General features: G+C 46.3%; 3 protein-coding genes across 3 annotated transcripts in view; 2 read left to right on the top strand and 1 right to left on the bottom strand.

Moving 5' to 3' along the window:
* The window catches only part of LOC148042294 (uncharacterized), a 59,519-nt gene extending 45,786 nt beyond the window's left edge, over window positions 1-13,733 (top strand). The window contains exon 6 of the mRNA XM_087703019.1: window positions 13,354-13,733. Coding sequence (XP_087559145.1) covers window positions 13,354-13,733 — 380 coding nt within the window. The remainder of the gene's footprint in view (window positions 1-13,353) is intronic.
* Window positions 1-13,999, bottom strand: part of LOC148042286 (SLAM family member 6-like) — a 979,974-nt gene that overhangs the window by 531,899 nt on the left and 434,076 nt on the right. The window lies entirely within an intron of this gene.
* LOC148042295 (SLAM family member 9-like) lies at window positions 9,182-12,554 on the top strand. Its single transcript, XM_087703021.1, has 4 exons — window positions 9,182-9,221; window positions 10,785-11,105; window positions 11,868-12,131; window positions 12,550-12,554. Exons 1-4 carry the CDS (start codon window positions 9,182-9,184, stop codon window positions 12,552-12,554), a joined length of 630 nt encoding a protein of 209 aa, XP_087559147.1.

The raw sequence follows: 13,999 nt of genomic DNA on the forward strand, positions 1-13,999 counted from the left end.
AGAGCCTGCAATCCCTGGTGAGTCAACTGCTCAAACAGAGGTCACCTTCCCTTGTGGTATTGTCCCAACTTCTAGGGAAGATGATATGCTGCATAGATGTTGTACCTTGGGCACAGTTCCACACATGACCACTGCAGTGGTATCTACTCCCATTCCAAAGGGCTCACACCAGTCATTCTCTGACCAGGGTTCGCTTACTGACCAAGGTGTCCCTATTGCTCCGTTGGTGGCTGTCATCCCGCATCCTCAAGGGATGCCTTTTCAAGGAACCAGAGCGGATTGTGGTTACAACAGATATTGGGCACTGCGAACATCCAAGCAGACTGGCTGAGCACAGCCACAGTGGATCAGACGGAGTGGTGCTTGCACCCAGCCCTGTTCCTAGAACTGTCCCACCGCTTCGGCCACCCACAGGTGGACCTGTTCATCCAACCCGACAACACAAACCTGCCGCATTATTACATCAGATTCCAGATACCAGGAGCGGAAGGCACTGACGCTCTCCAAAGCCCTTGGCCGGTGGGCCTTCCCGCCTCTGCCAATTGTGCCGCTGGTCATACAGAAGATTCTGATAGAGCAGGTGGAAGTGCTGCTGGTTGCACCGATGTGGCCACGACGCCCCTGGTATGCAGACCTCATCCATCCGTCCGTCTCTTGCCCGTGGAGAATTCCGGACAACCAGATATCCCTCTCGCAAGGAGCTCTCATCCACCTGAATCCACAGCTGTTACAGTTAGCCGTGTGGCACATGAGCGGGCGATCCTGAGTCAGCAGCATTTCTCTGATAGGGTCATCTCCACAATCCAGGCGGCACGCTGCCCATTAACAACCCGCATTTACAAGGCTACCTGGCGAGCATTCTGCAGGGCAATGGGTGAGGACGCAACCGAGGCAACCATACCATAGGTATTGGACTTCCTACAGATGGGCATCGCCGAAGGACTAATACCTAACACCCTCCACCGTCAACTTACAGTGTTTCTACCATAATTGGCGGTAGGCAAGGTCAACCCCTAGCTCAACACCTGGGGGTATGGGCCTTCCTGAAGGGAGAGGCGAACCTTAGCCCGCCTATTATTCATTGCTATCCCACCTGGGATCTCTCCCTAGTACTAAATGTCCTTACAGCGGTTCCATTCGAGCCTATTCGGACCATCTCCCTCAGGTTACTGACTCTTAAGACTGTCTTTTTGGTAGCCATTACATCAGCCCAGCGTGTGTCCGAGTTGGCGGTGCTCTCCGTCCGAGACGACCTCTGCATCTTCCCTCCGAGCAAGGTCATATTACATTTGGACCCGACATTTATTCCGAAAGTCAACTCGTGGTTCCACAGATCCCAAGAAATCACTCTCCCAGATTTCTGTCCACGGCCATCTCACCCCCGAGAACGGCGTTGGCATCATCTCGATGTTCATCGTTTACTTTGCTGCTATGTGAAACCCACTGCATCGTTCAGAAGGACAGAGGACCTGTTCGTGTCCTTCCAACCTGCTACCATGCACCACAAGGCATCATCGCATACCATTGGCAGCTGGTTGAAGGCATGTATTGCCCTAGCCTATGACTGCCAATCCTGACCAGTTCCCAGTCGTATCACTCCCCATTCTACCAGGAGTGCGGCCACGACAGCGGCCTGGGCAATGCAGGCCTCAGTGGAAGACATCTGCAGCGCAGCGACCTGGTCATCGCCATCACCCTTTATCCGTCACTACAAGGTGGACGTTTATGCCTCGGCTGAGGCATCCTTTGGACGGCGCGTGCTGCAAAGGGTAGCTTCTTCAGCTACGGCACCAGACCAGCCTCGCTCCTGCCCTTAAGTTTATTGCTTTGGCTTGTCCCATGCTTGGATTCCCCAAGCAGCGCACAGGAGAACAACCATTGACTTACCTGAACGGTCTTTCTATGTGCGCTGCAAGGGGAATCCAAACCCGCCCTCGGCTTCGGCTGTTCTGGGTCTGGACTTCCTTTTTTCCTATGACATTCTGACTTACCTTGACTTCCAGACTTATTTTGCTTCTTTCAAGCCGGCTGATCCTTTGTGCAAAACTGAACCAGTCCAGTCAGAGGAGGCGTGGCCAGCAATTTGCATAACTCACTCTCAAGGCTAATGGACAAAGTTAACCCATGCTTGGATTCTCCTCGCAGCACACATAGAAGGACCGTTCAGGTAAGTTAACGGTCGTTTCCAATTGTAAAAACATAAATGGCCAATTCACATTGTCAAAAGCCTTCTGTGCATCAAGAAACATGAAGGCCATTTGTTTTTCGGGATGGGCCTCATAGTATTCTAAAGTATTCAAAATCATTCTCATGTTGTCTTTAATTTGTCTCTTTGGTAAAAAAAAAAAAACCATTTTGATCAGAGTGGATAAAGCTATTTAAGTACTTTTTGAGTCTCTCTGCTAATATAGATGCAAACAGCTTATATTCTGAATTTAATAAAGAGATTGGTCTATAGTTCTTGGTTTGAGTTAAATCAGTCTCCTCTTTAGGAAGCAATGCAATGTATACTTCTGACCATGATTTAGGTATTCTGCTTTCAGATATCACTTCATTCATAACTTCTAAGAGTGGGAGAGACAAGGTTTCTTCAAGTTTTGTAGAATTCCACAGGTAATCCATCCGGTCCTGGGGCCTTTCCATTATTTTGTTTTTTAAGTGCTTCTGTTAGCTCCATCATTGTTATTTTACTTTCCAACATTGTTCTAGTTTCGTCTGAATCTGGGGAAGATTAGTGTCCTGTAAATACTTTTTGACTCTTCCCTCTTCCATTTTCTCTTGTTCATACAGCTTAGCATAGTAGTCTTGTATAATTTTGTATAATTTTCTTTTTCTCAGCGTTTCCATACTGAATTTGTCCTTGCTCATCTCTTAATTGGAATATTTTCTTTGCTTCTCTCTCTTTTTTCAGTTTATAGGCCAATCATCTGCCTGGTTTATTTGCATTTCCAAAATAATTCTGTTTGGTGCCTCTAATTTTTTGTGCCAGTTCTTCCTTTTCCAGTAGATCCATTTTATGTTTAATTATATCCATTTTTATTTTAACATCTTTTTTTTTTGTGGAGATCTCTGTAACTCTTTTTCAAGTATTTTGTAGTTGTTGTCTAGGGCTTTATGCGTTTGTCTTTTCTTTGAATTTCTCTTCCTTATGTAGTCTATTATCAGACCTCTAGTAATAGCCTTCGTTGTATCCCAAAGATTCTGCATTGATGTATCTTCTTTTGTATTTTCTTTAAAGAAAAAGGCCAGTTCTTTTTTTCATTTTCTGTATAAAGTCTTTTTCTTTCAATATGATATTATTTAGTGTCCATCTAGATCTTGTCCTTTGGCCTTTCCATTTGATTGTAATTGGATTATGATCCGCCTTTTGAGCCCCAAGGGAAAGACTCAGTTCCCACAGAGGACATTTGTACCCCCCACTGTTTTTGTATGAAGCAAAGGCCAGAACCCAGAGAGACCCCCACTATATCTGCTATCCTGGAGCCATGTTGTCCTTTCTCAGAAAAGGTTTTCCTGGAATTTGAGGGTCAGAAATGGGATGTTTAGAGGGTTTCTTGTGAACCAACCTTGAAGGCTTCTTCTCTTTGACCTTGCAGGAGCTTATGGAGCAGAAGAACTGTATACCTATGAGGGATCATTTGCCATATTCAAAGTGAAGACTAATCTATCATTTGATTCAATTTCCTTGAGTAAAATTGTCGGCAACAAGTCTGAAAATATTGCAGTGGTAGCTTTTAGGAAGCCCTGTGACCTCCTGGTCCCTCTCCCAGTCTATGAAACACGAGTGACCGTATCCGAGGATTGCAGAGCATTAATTCTCCACTCACTAGAGAAAGGGGATGCTGGCAGATACATCGCAGAAACCATTTCACAAAACAAGACGGTGGCGGAAGAGTCCTTTGATCTGAGGGTTTCTAGTAAGTATCCCCGTGGCCAGGGAAATGTGGGCTCCCACGTGGGGTATCAGGGAAGGTGAGGCAGTTGGGTTTTCAAGCTGGAATCCCCAGAGCATCCTCTGAAGGGAACAGGGGGGATTAGCTGGACCCACAAGCTCATTGGGAAAGAGTCAAGGAGTTACCTGAGGGGCTGATTCTGGAGGAATTGGTGGGAGGCAGAGGATGAGGTGGTGAGCCTCTCCCTTTACAATCAGTATCTGAGGTGATGGGGGGAGGGTTGTGGGATTCTTATTTGCAACCAAAATGGGTGGCTCTGCTGTTGCTCCTTCTCCTCCTTCTTTGCCCTTCCTGTGATTTTTGTGGTCAAAAGATGATCTGAGAGTCCTTTGTACTCCTGATGGGGCTGGAAGTGGAACATGGCAGCTAAATTCCTCTACAGAGACCTGGGAAGATGGGGTGAGATTCAGCTAGATCTCAGATGTCCAGAACAAGGAACCCACACTCAGGGGTTCTGTAATCAAGGCCTTCTCCAGAGTGGTCCTTGGTGCTCCTGGAGCTTGGCTGTTTTCTTCCAGACATTTTATTATCCAACTGGTTAACGTCGTCAGTGCTAGAAAGGAGTGGGGTTTATGGTCTGTTTATATATAAGTGACTTGCCCTGTCAGTGTTGGTAGGAAAGTTCTTGATAGTTACTTGATTGGGGTCTTATTTACTCCTTCTCTGAGAGCTTGATCTCTATGTCAGCTGCAGAGCAGAAAACCTGGTTAATGAGGCATCCAGAACAGTCTCCTTAAAGCAAGTTTGTGCTGGACCAAAGATGAAGCTGACCTTGAATTTGGAGAGAAAAGATCTCCAAAAATGAACTTCCCACAGCTGTTCGTGCAGGAGAACCATAAGAGTTGGAAAGAGGTTGGGCTGCAACCAACAATCCAATGGCCATCTTGATGGTGGTTTCTATTCTTCTTGGGTTCACCTGGCCTCTTTGAGTCCTCACACTCATCCTTATGCCCAACAAGGATCTGGGTCATAAACTCTAAAAACCACTTTGGTATCTTCAAGCCAAGGTGGCGCAGTGGTTAAATGCAGCACTGCAGGCTACTGCTAGATCAGCAGGTCAGCGGTTCAAATCTCACCGGCTCAGGGTTGACTCAGCCTTCCATCCTTCGGAGGTGGGTAAAATGAGGACCCAGATTGTTGGGGGCAATATGCTGACTCTCTGTAAACCGCTTAGAGAGGCCTGAAAGGCCTATGAAGCGGTATATAAGTGTACTGCTATTGCTATTACTATCTTCGGAGTGGGAATCCAGGAACAAGAGCTGGGCTTCTGCAGATGCTGTTGGAAAGCACCGCAAGGACCTTCTAGTCTAACCCTCTGTGATACACACAAGAACCAGTTGGACTATTCTGGGCCCTCCAGCTTTCCCTGTTGACCTTGCTCTTTCCACCCTGGTTGAAGGGGAGATAATAAATTGGTGGCATCATATGGGGTCCCAGTTGATGGCAGAGAGAGATTAAACCCAACTGGCACTTTAGTGACCCTGTCAGGTGTCCTCCTTCCTTCAGGTGGCCTGGTCAGCCTTGGTAGAGCTTTGGGTCTCTCTGCTGGGGCAGATCATCCTTTTGACCCCAAGGGAAAGACTCAGATCCCATGGATCTCTTGCTTTGAGTAGAATAGAATAGAATAGAATAGAATAGAACAGAACAGAACAGAACAGAACAGAACAGAACAATATATAGAATAAGAATGGAGTGGAAAGGAATGGAATGGAATAGAACACAATAAAACAGAATAAGGCCTTGGAGGTCTTCTAGTCCAGCCCCCTGCTCAAGAAGGAAAGCCCAAGGCCCAGAGAGGCTCCATCATGTCTGCTATGCTGGAGCCATTTTGTCCTTTCTCAGAAGAGGTTTTTCTTGAATCTAAGGCAAAGAAATGGGATGCTCGGAGGTCCCTTGTGGCCCAATCTTGAGCTCTTCTTCTCTCTTCTCTCTGACTTTGCAGGAGTTACTAAAAGAGTATCTCTGAGAGGCATTGTGGGGGAGTCTGTCACATTCCAAGTCAAGACTAATCTATCATTTGTATCAATTTCCTGGAATAAAATTGATGACTCCAAGCCTGAAATTATTTCTGTGGTGACCTTTGGGAAGCCCTGTGGCCTGCAGGTCCCCCTCCCAGCTTTGGAGACCAGAATGAAGGTCTCCAAGGACTGCAGAGCATTGCAACTCAGCCATCTAGAGCAGGATGACAGAGGCTTTTATTATGCAGAAATTGCTTTACCAACTGAAGAAGTGGAATATCAGCCCTTTGAACTGGAGGTAGAAAGTAAGTATCCCAGCCATGGTAGGAAATCCCTGGCCTCCCTCCTTTACCCAGGTGATGTGGAGAGTTGGGAGGCTTTTCTGTTTGGGGAGGGGGGCTTCAGGTGTCCAGTATCTGAGCTTGATGCTCCCTCCATTGGAACTGCTGTCCCAGCATGCTCTGTCCACCACAGTAGTTTTTGTCCATTTCAGCAATGAAAATCAGTTCAAGGTCTTCTCATCAGCCTTGCTTACATTTAGCCCCTCCCCCCCAATACCTACATTTTTCTCCCTGCTGCTCCATCTCCCATGCCTGGAGCTTTGGCACACCTGAGGACGGGCATTTCTACGATGGTTTAGACACGGAGCTCAAACTGTGTCCTGCATGCTCTTCCTCTATGGAAAGGGACCCGTGGGGACCCATCACAACCCCCTCCAGGCTCCCTTCTCCATGGGGCACAGGCTGGACTGGAGCAGGCCAAGTGGGTTCCCAGATGGGGTGGCAGGAAGAGAGGCAGGGGGGCTTTGAGGCTGGATCTCCAGAGAGGCAGTTCAGGATCCTCTTTGTGGATCTGGTGGGACTGGCTGGACCCACAAACTTTGGGGAAATGTTGAGGGGTCCTTGAGGAGGGGATCCTGGAGAGTCATCATCATGTCCTAAGTCCCTGGTTTGGTGTAAGGAGGAATTGGGGGGAGGCAAAGGATGAGGGGTGCTTTGTCTCTGCTATCTTGGTGGGCCTCCACATGCCTCACTGTGATGTGATGTTTCTCTGCATCTCCTGCTCAGGATATTTGCAGAATTCTGAGATGAGAGTGACCTGCAGTTCTGACGGGGCTGGAAATGGAACCTGGCAGCTGAATTGCTCCACAGGGGACTGGAAAGACAGGGTGGAATTCAGCTGGGAATCCCCCATCTACCGGCCTTATCGTTCCCCCGATGATGCTGTGATCAAAGTCACCTCCCAGGATCTGAATGTCAGTGTCACCTGCAGGGCAGAAAATCTGATTAGCAAGGCATCCAAAACGGTCTTCCTAAAGGATGTTTGTTCTGGTAAGTTCTTCTCTCCATGAAAAAGGACCGAAGATGAAGCTGAGATTGTGTTGGGAGAGAAAAGGTAGAATATCCCACAGTTGTTTGGAGTAGGGGTGGGATTCAAGGTGCTGCTCCTCTGCCTGGGAGTGATGGGTCTTCTGGTGCAGATGGGGCAGCTCTGTCCATTCTCTGGAGGTGCTGAAAAAACTTCTAAGAGTGGGAGAGACAAGGTTTCTTCAAGTTTTGTAGAATTCCACAGGTAATCCATCCGGTCCTGGGGCCTTTCCATTATTTTGTTTTTTAAGTGCTTCTGTTAGCTCCATCATTGTTATTTTACTTTCCAACATTGTTCTAGTTTCGTCTGAATCTGGGGAAGATTAGTGTCCTGTAAATACTTTTTGACTCTTCCCTCTTCCATTTTCTCTTGTTCATACAGCTTAGCATAGTAGTCTTGTATAATTTTGTATAATTTTCTTTTTCTCAGCGTTTCCATACTGAATTTGTCCTTGCTCATCTCTTAATTGGAATATTTTCGTTGCTTCTCTCTCTTTTTTCAGTTTATAGGCCAATCATCTGCCTGGTTTATTTGCATTTCCAAAATAATTCTGTTTGGTGCCTCTAATTTTTTGTGCCAGTTCTTCCTTTTCCAGTAGATCCATTTTATGTTTAATTATATCCATTTTTATTTTAACATCTTTTTTTTTGTGGAGATCTCTGTAACTCTTTTTCAAGTATTTTGTAGTTGTTGTCTAGGGCTTTATGCGTTTGTCTTTTCTTTGAATTTCTCTTCCTTATGTAGTCTATTATCAGACCTCTAGTAATAGCCTTCATTGTATCCCAAAGATTCTGCATTGATGTATCTTCTTTTGTATTTTCTTTAAAGAAAAAGGCCAGTTCTTTTTTTCATTTTCTGTATAAAGTCTTTTTCTTTCAATATGATATTATTTAGTGTCCATCTAGATCTTGTCCTTTGGCCTTTCCATTTGATTGTAATTGGATTATGATCCGCCTTTTGAGCCCTAAGGGAAAGACTCAGTTCCCACAGAGGACATTTGTACCCCCCACTGTTTTTGTATGAAGCAAAGGCCAGAACCCAGAGAGACCCCCACTATATCTGCTATCCTGGAGCCATGTTGTCCTTTCTCAGAAAAGGTTTTCCTGGAATTTGAGGGTCAGAAATGGGATGTTTAGAGGGTTTCTTGTGAACCAACCTTGAAGGCTTCTTCTCTTTGACCTTGCAGGAGCTTATGGAGCAGAAGAACTGTATAGCTATGAGGGATCATTTGCCATATTCAAAGTGAAGACTAATCTATCATTTGATTCAATTTCCTTGAGTAAAATTGTCGGCAACAAGTCTGAAAATATTGCAGTGGTGGCTTTTAGGAAGCCCTGTGACCTCCTGGTCCCTCTCCCAGTCTATGAAACACGAGTGACCGTATCCGAGGATTGCAGAGCATTAATTCTCCACTCACTAGAGAAAGGGGATGCTGGCAGATACACCGCAGAAACCATTTCACAAAACAAGACGGTGGCGGAAGAGTCCTTTGATCTGAGGGTTTCTAGTAAGTATCCCCGTGGCCAGGGAAATGTGGGCTCCCACGTGGGGTATCAGGGAAGGTGAGGCAGTTGGGTTTTCAAGCTGGAATCCCCAGAGCATCCTCTGAAGGGAACAGGGGGGATTAGCTGGACCCACAAGCTCATTGGGAAAGAGTCAAGGAGTTACCTGAGGGGCTGATTCTGGAGGAATTGGTGGGAGGCAGAGGATGAGGTGGTGGGCCTCTCCCTTTACAATCAGTATCTGAGGTGATGGGGGGAGGGTTGTGGGATTCTTATTTGCAACCAAAATGGGTGGCTCTGCTGTTGCTCCTTCTCCTCCTTCTTTGCCCTTCCTGTGATTTCTGTGGTCAAAAGATGATCTGAGAGTCCTTTGTACTCCTGATGGGGCTGGAAGTGGAACATGGCAGTTAAATTCCTCTACAGAGACCTGGGAAGATGGGGTGAGATTCAGCTAGATCTCAGATGTCCAGAACAAGGAACCCACACTCAGGGGTTCTGTAATCAAGGCCTTCTCCAGAGTGGTCCTTGGTGCTCCTGGAGCTTGGCTGTTTTCTTCCAGACATTTTATTATCCAACTGGTTAACGTCGTCAGTGCTAGAAAGGAGTGGGGTTTATGGTCTGTTTATATATAAGTGACTTGCCCTGTCAGTGTTGGTAGGAAAGTTCTTGATAGTTACTTGATTGGGGTCTTATTTACTCCTTCTCTGAGAGCTTGATCTCTATGTCAGCTGCAGAGCAGAAAACCTGGTTAATGAGGCATCCAGAACAGTCTCCTTAAAGCAAGTTTGTGCTGGACCAAAGATGAAGCTGACCTTGAATTTGGAGAGAAAAGATCTCCAAAAATGAACTTCCCACAGCTGTTCGTGAAGGAGAACCATAAGAGTTGGAAAGAGGTTGGGCTGCAACCAACAATCCAATGGCCATCTTGATGGTGGTTTCTATTCTTCTTGGGTTCACCTGGCCTCTTTGAGTCCTCACACTCATCCTTATGCCCAACAAGGATCTGGGTCATAAACTCTAAAAACCACTTTGGTATCTTCAAGCCAAGGTGGCGCAGTGGTTAAATGCAGCACTGCAGGCTACTGCTAGATCAGCAGGTCAGCGGTTCAAATCTCACCGGCTCAGGGTTGACTCAGCCTTCCATCCTTCCGAGGTGGGTAAAATGAGGACCCAGATTGTTGGGGGCAATATGCTGACTCTCTGTAAACCGCTTAGAGAGGCCTGAAAGGCCTATGAAGCGGTATATAACTCTACTGCTATTGCTATTACTATCTTCGGAGTGGGAATCCAGGAACAAGAGCTGGGCTTCTGCAGATGCTGTTGGAAAGCACTGCAAGGACCTTCTAGTCTAACCCTCTACGATACACACAAGAACCAGTTGGACTATTCTGGGCCCTCCAGCTTTCCCTGTTGACCTTGTTCTTTCCACCCTGGTTGAAGGGGAGATAATAAATTGGTGGCATCATATGGGGTCCCAGTTGGTGGCAGAGAGAGATTAAACCCAACTGGCACTTTAGTGACCCTGTCAGGTGTCCTCCTTTCTTCAGGTGGCCTGGTCAGCCTTGGTAGAGCTTTGGGTCTCTCTGCTGGGGCAGATCATCCTTTTGACCCCAAGGGAAAGACTCAGATCCTATGGATCTCTTGCTTTGAGTAGAATAGAATAGAATAGAATAGAATAGAACAGAACAGAACAGAACAGAACAGAACAGAACAGAACAGAACAGAACAGAACAATATATAGAATAAGAATGGAGTGGAAAGGAATGGAATGGAATAGAACAGAATAAAACAGAATAAGGCCTTGGAGGTCTTCTAGTCCAGCCCCCTGCTCAAGAAGGAAAGCCCAAGGCCCAGAGAGGCTCCATCATTTCCGCTATGCTGGAGCCATTTTGTCCTTTCTCAGAAGAGGTTTTTCTTGAATCTAAGGCAAAGAAATGGGATGCTCGGAGGTCCCTTGTGGCCCAATCTTGAGCTCTTCTTCTCTCTTCTCTCTGACTTTGCAGGAGTTACTAAAAGAGTATCTCTGAGAGGCATTGTGGGGGAGTCTGTCACATTCCAAGTCAAGACTAATCTATCATTTGTATCAATTTCCTGGAATAAAATTGATGACTCCAAGCCTGAAATTATTTCTGTGGTGACCTTTGGGAAGCCCTGTGGCCTGCAGGTCCCCCTCCCAGCTTTGGAGACCAGAATGAAGGTCTCCAAGGACTGCAGAGCATTGCAACTCAGCCATCTAGAGCAGGATGACAGAGGCTTTTATTATGCAGAAATTGCTTTACCAACTGAAGAAGTGGAATATCAGCCCTTTGAACTGGAGGTAGAAAGTAAGTATCCCAGCCATGGTATGAAATCCCTGGCCTCCCTCCTTTACCCAGGTGATGTGGAGAGTTGGGAGGATTTTCTGTTTGGGGAGGGGGGCTTCAGGTGTCCAGTATCTGAGCTTGATGCTCCCTCCATTGGAACTGCTGTCCCAGCATGCTCTGTCCACCACAGTAGTTTTTGTCCATTTCAGCAATGAAAATCAGTTCAAGGTCTTCTCATCAGCCTTGCTTACATTTAGCCCCTCCCCCCCAATACCTACATTTTTCTCCCTGCTGCTCCATCTCCCATGCCTGGAGCTTTGGCACACCTGAGGACGGGCATTTCTACGATGGTTTAGACACGGAGCTCAAACTGTGTCCTGCATGCTCTTCCTCTATGGAAAGGGACCCGTGGGGACCCATCACAACCCCCTCCAGGCTCCCTTCTCCATGGGGCACAGGCTGGACTGGAGCAGGCCAAGTGGGTTCCCAGATGGGGTGGCAGGAAGAGAGGCAGGGGGGCTTTGAGGCTGGATCTCCAGAGAGGCAGTTCAGGATCCTCTTTGTGGATCTGGTGGGACTGGCTGGACCCACAAACTTTGGGGAAATGTTGAGGGGTCCTTGAGGAGGGGATCCTGGAGAGTCATCATCATGTCCTAAGTCCCTGGTTTGGTGTAAGGAGGAATTGGGGGGAGGCAAAGGATGAGGGGTGCTTTGTCTCTGCTATCTTGGTGGGCCTCCACATGCCTCACTGTGATGTGATGTTTCTCTGCATCTCCTGCTCAGGATATTTGCAGAATTCTGAGATGAGAGTGACCTGCAGTTCTGACGGGGCTGGAAATGGAACCTGGCAGCTGAATTGCTCCACAGGGGACTGGAAAGACAGGGTGGAATTCAGCTGGGAATCCCCCATCTACCGGCCTTATCGTTCCCCCGATGATGCTGTGATCAAAGTCACCTCCCAGGATCTGAATGTCAGTGTCACCTGCAGGGCAGAAAATCTGATTAGCAAGGCATCCAAAACGGTCTTCCTAAAGGATGTTTGTTCTGGTAAGTTCTTCTCTCCATGAAAAAGGACCGAAGATGAAGCTGAGATTGTGTTGGGAGAGAAAAGGTAGAATATCCCACAGTTGTTTGGAGTAGGGGTGGGATTCAAGGTGCTGCTCCTCTGCCTGGGAGTGATGGGTCTTCTGGTGCAGATGGGGCAGCTCTGTCCATTCTCTGGAGGTGCTGAAAAAACTTCTAAGAGTAGGAGAGACAAGGTTTCTTCAAGTTTTGTAGAATTCCACAGGTAATCCATCCGGTCCTGGGGCCTTTCCATTATTTTGTTTTTTAAGTGCTTCTGTTAGCTCCATCATTGTTATTTTACTTTCCAACATTGTTCTAGTTTCGTCTGAATCTGGGGAAGATTAGTGTCCTGTAAATACTTTTTGACTCTTCCCTCTTCCATTTTCTCTTGTTGATACAGCTTAGCATAGTAGTCTTGTATAATTTTGTATAATTTTCTTTTTCTCAGCGTTTCCATACTGAATTTGTCCTTGCTCATCTCTTAATTGGAATATTTTCTTTGCTTCTCTCTCTTTTTTCAGTTTATAGGCCAATCATCTGCCTGGTTTATTTGCATTTCCAAAATAATTCTGTTTGGTGCCTCTAATTTTTTGTGCCAGTTCTTCCTTTTCCAGTAGATCCATTTTATGTTTAATTATATCCATTTTTATTTTAACATCTTTTTTTTTGTGGAGATCTCTGTAACTCTTTTTCAAGTATTTTGTAGTTGTTGTCTAGGGCTTTATGCGTTTGTCTTTTCTTTGAATTTCTCTTCCTTATGTAGTCTATTATCAGACCTCTAGTAATAGCCTTCATTGTATCCCAAAGATTCTGCATTGATGTATCTTCTTTTGTATTTTCTTTAAAGAAAAAGGCCAGTTCTTTTTTCATTTTCTGTATAAAGTCTTTTTCTTTCAATATGATATTATTTAGTGTCCATCTAGATCTTGTCCTTTGGCCTTTCCATTTGATTGTAATTGGATTATGATCCACCTTTTGAGCCCCAAGGGAAAGACTCAGTTCCCACAGAGGACATTTGTACCCCCCACTGTTTTTGTATGAAGCAAAGGCCAGAACCCAGAGAGACCCCCACTATATCTGCTATCCTGGAGCCATGTTGTCCTTTCTCAGAAAAGGTTTTCCTGGAATTTGAGGGTCAGAAATGGGATGTTTAGAGGGTTTCTTGTGAACCAACCTTGAAGGCTTCTTCTCTTTGACCTTGCAGGAGCTTATGGAGCAGAAGAACTGTATAGATATGAGGGATCATTTGCCATATTCAAAGTGAAGACTAATCTATCATTTGATTCAATTTCCTTGAGTAAAATTGTCGGCAACAAGTCTGAAAATATTGCAGTGGTGGCTTTTAGGAAGCCCTGTGGTCTCCTGGTCCCTCTCCCAGTCTATGAAACACGAGTGACCGTATCCGAGGATTGCAGAGCATTAATTCTCCACTCACTAGAGAAAGGGGATGCTGGCAGATACACCGCAGAAACCATTTCACAAAACAAGACGGTGGCGGAAGAGTCCTTTGATCTGAGGGTTTCTAGTAAGTATCCCCGTGGCCAGGGAAATGTGGGCTCCCACGTGGGGTATCAGGGAAGGTGAGGCAGTTGGGTTTTCAAGCTGGAATCCCCAGAGCATCCTCTGAAGGGAACAGGGGGGATTAGCTGGACCCACAAGCTCATTGGGAAAGAGTCAAGGAGTTACCTGAGGGGCTGATTCTGGAGGAATTGGTGGGAGGCAGAGGATGAGGTGGTGGGCCTCTCCCTTTACAATCAGTATCTGAGGTGATGGGGGGAGGGTTGTGGGATTCTTATTTGCAACCAAAATGGGTGGCTCTGCTGTTGCTCCTTCTCCTCCTTCTTTGCCCT

Source organism: Thamnophis sirtalis, unplaced genomic scaffold (assembly GCF_051295495.1).
Source record: "Thamnophis sirtalis isolate CommonGarterSnake01/CBP01778 unplaced genomic scaffold, rThaSir2_p1.2 scaffold_18, whole genome shotgun sequence".
In the NCBI taxonomy this organism is placed as follows: Eukaryota; Metazoa; Chordata; class Lepidosauria; order Squamata; family Natricidae; genus Thamnophis; species Thamnophis sirtalis.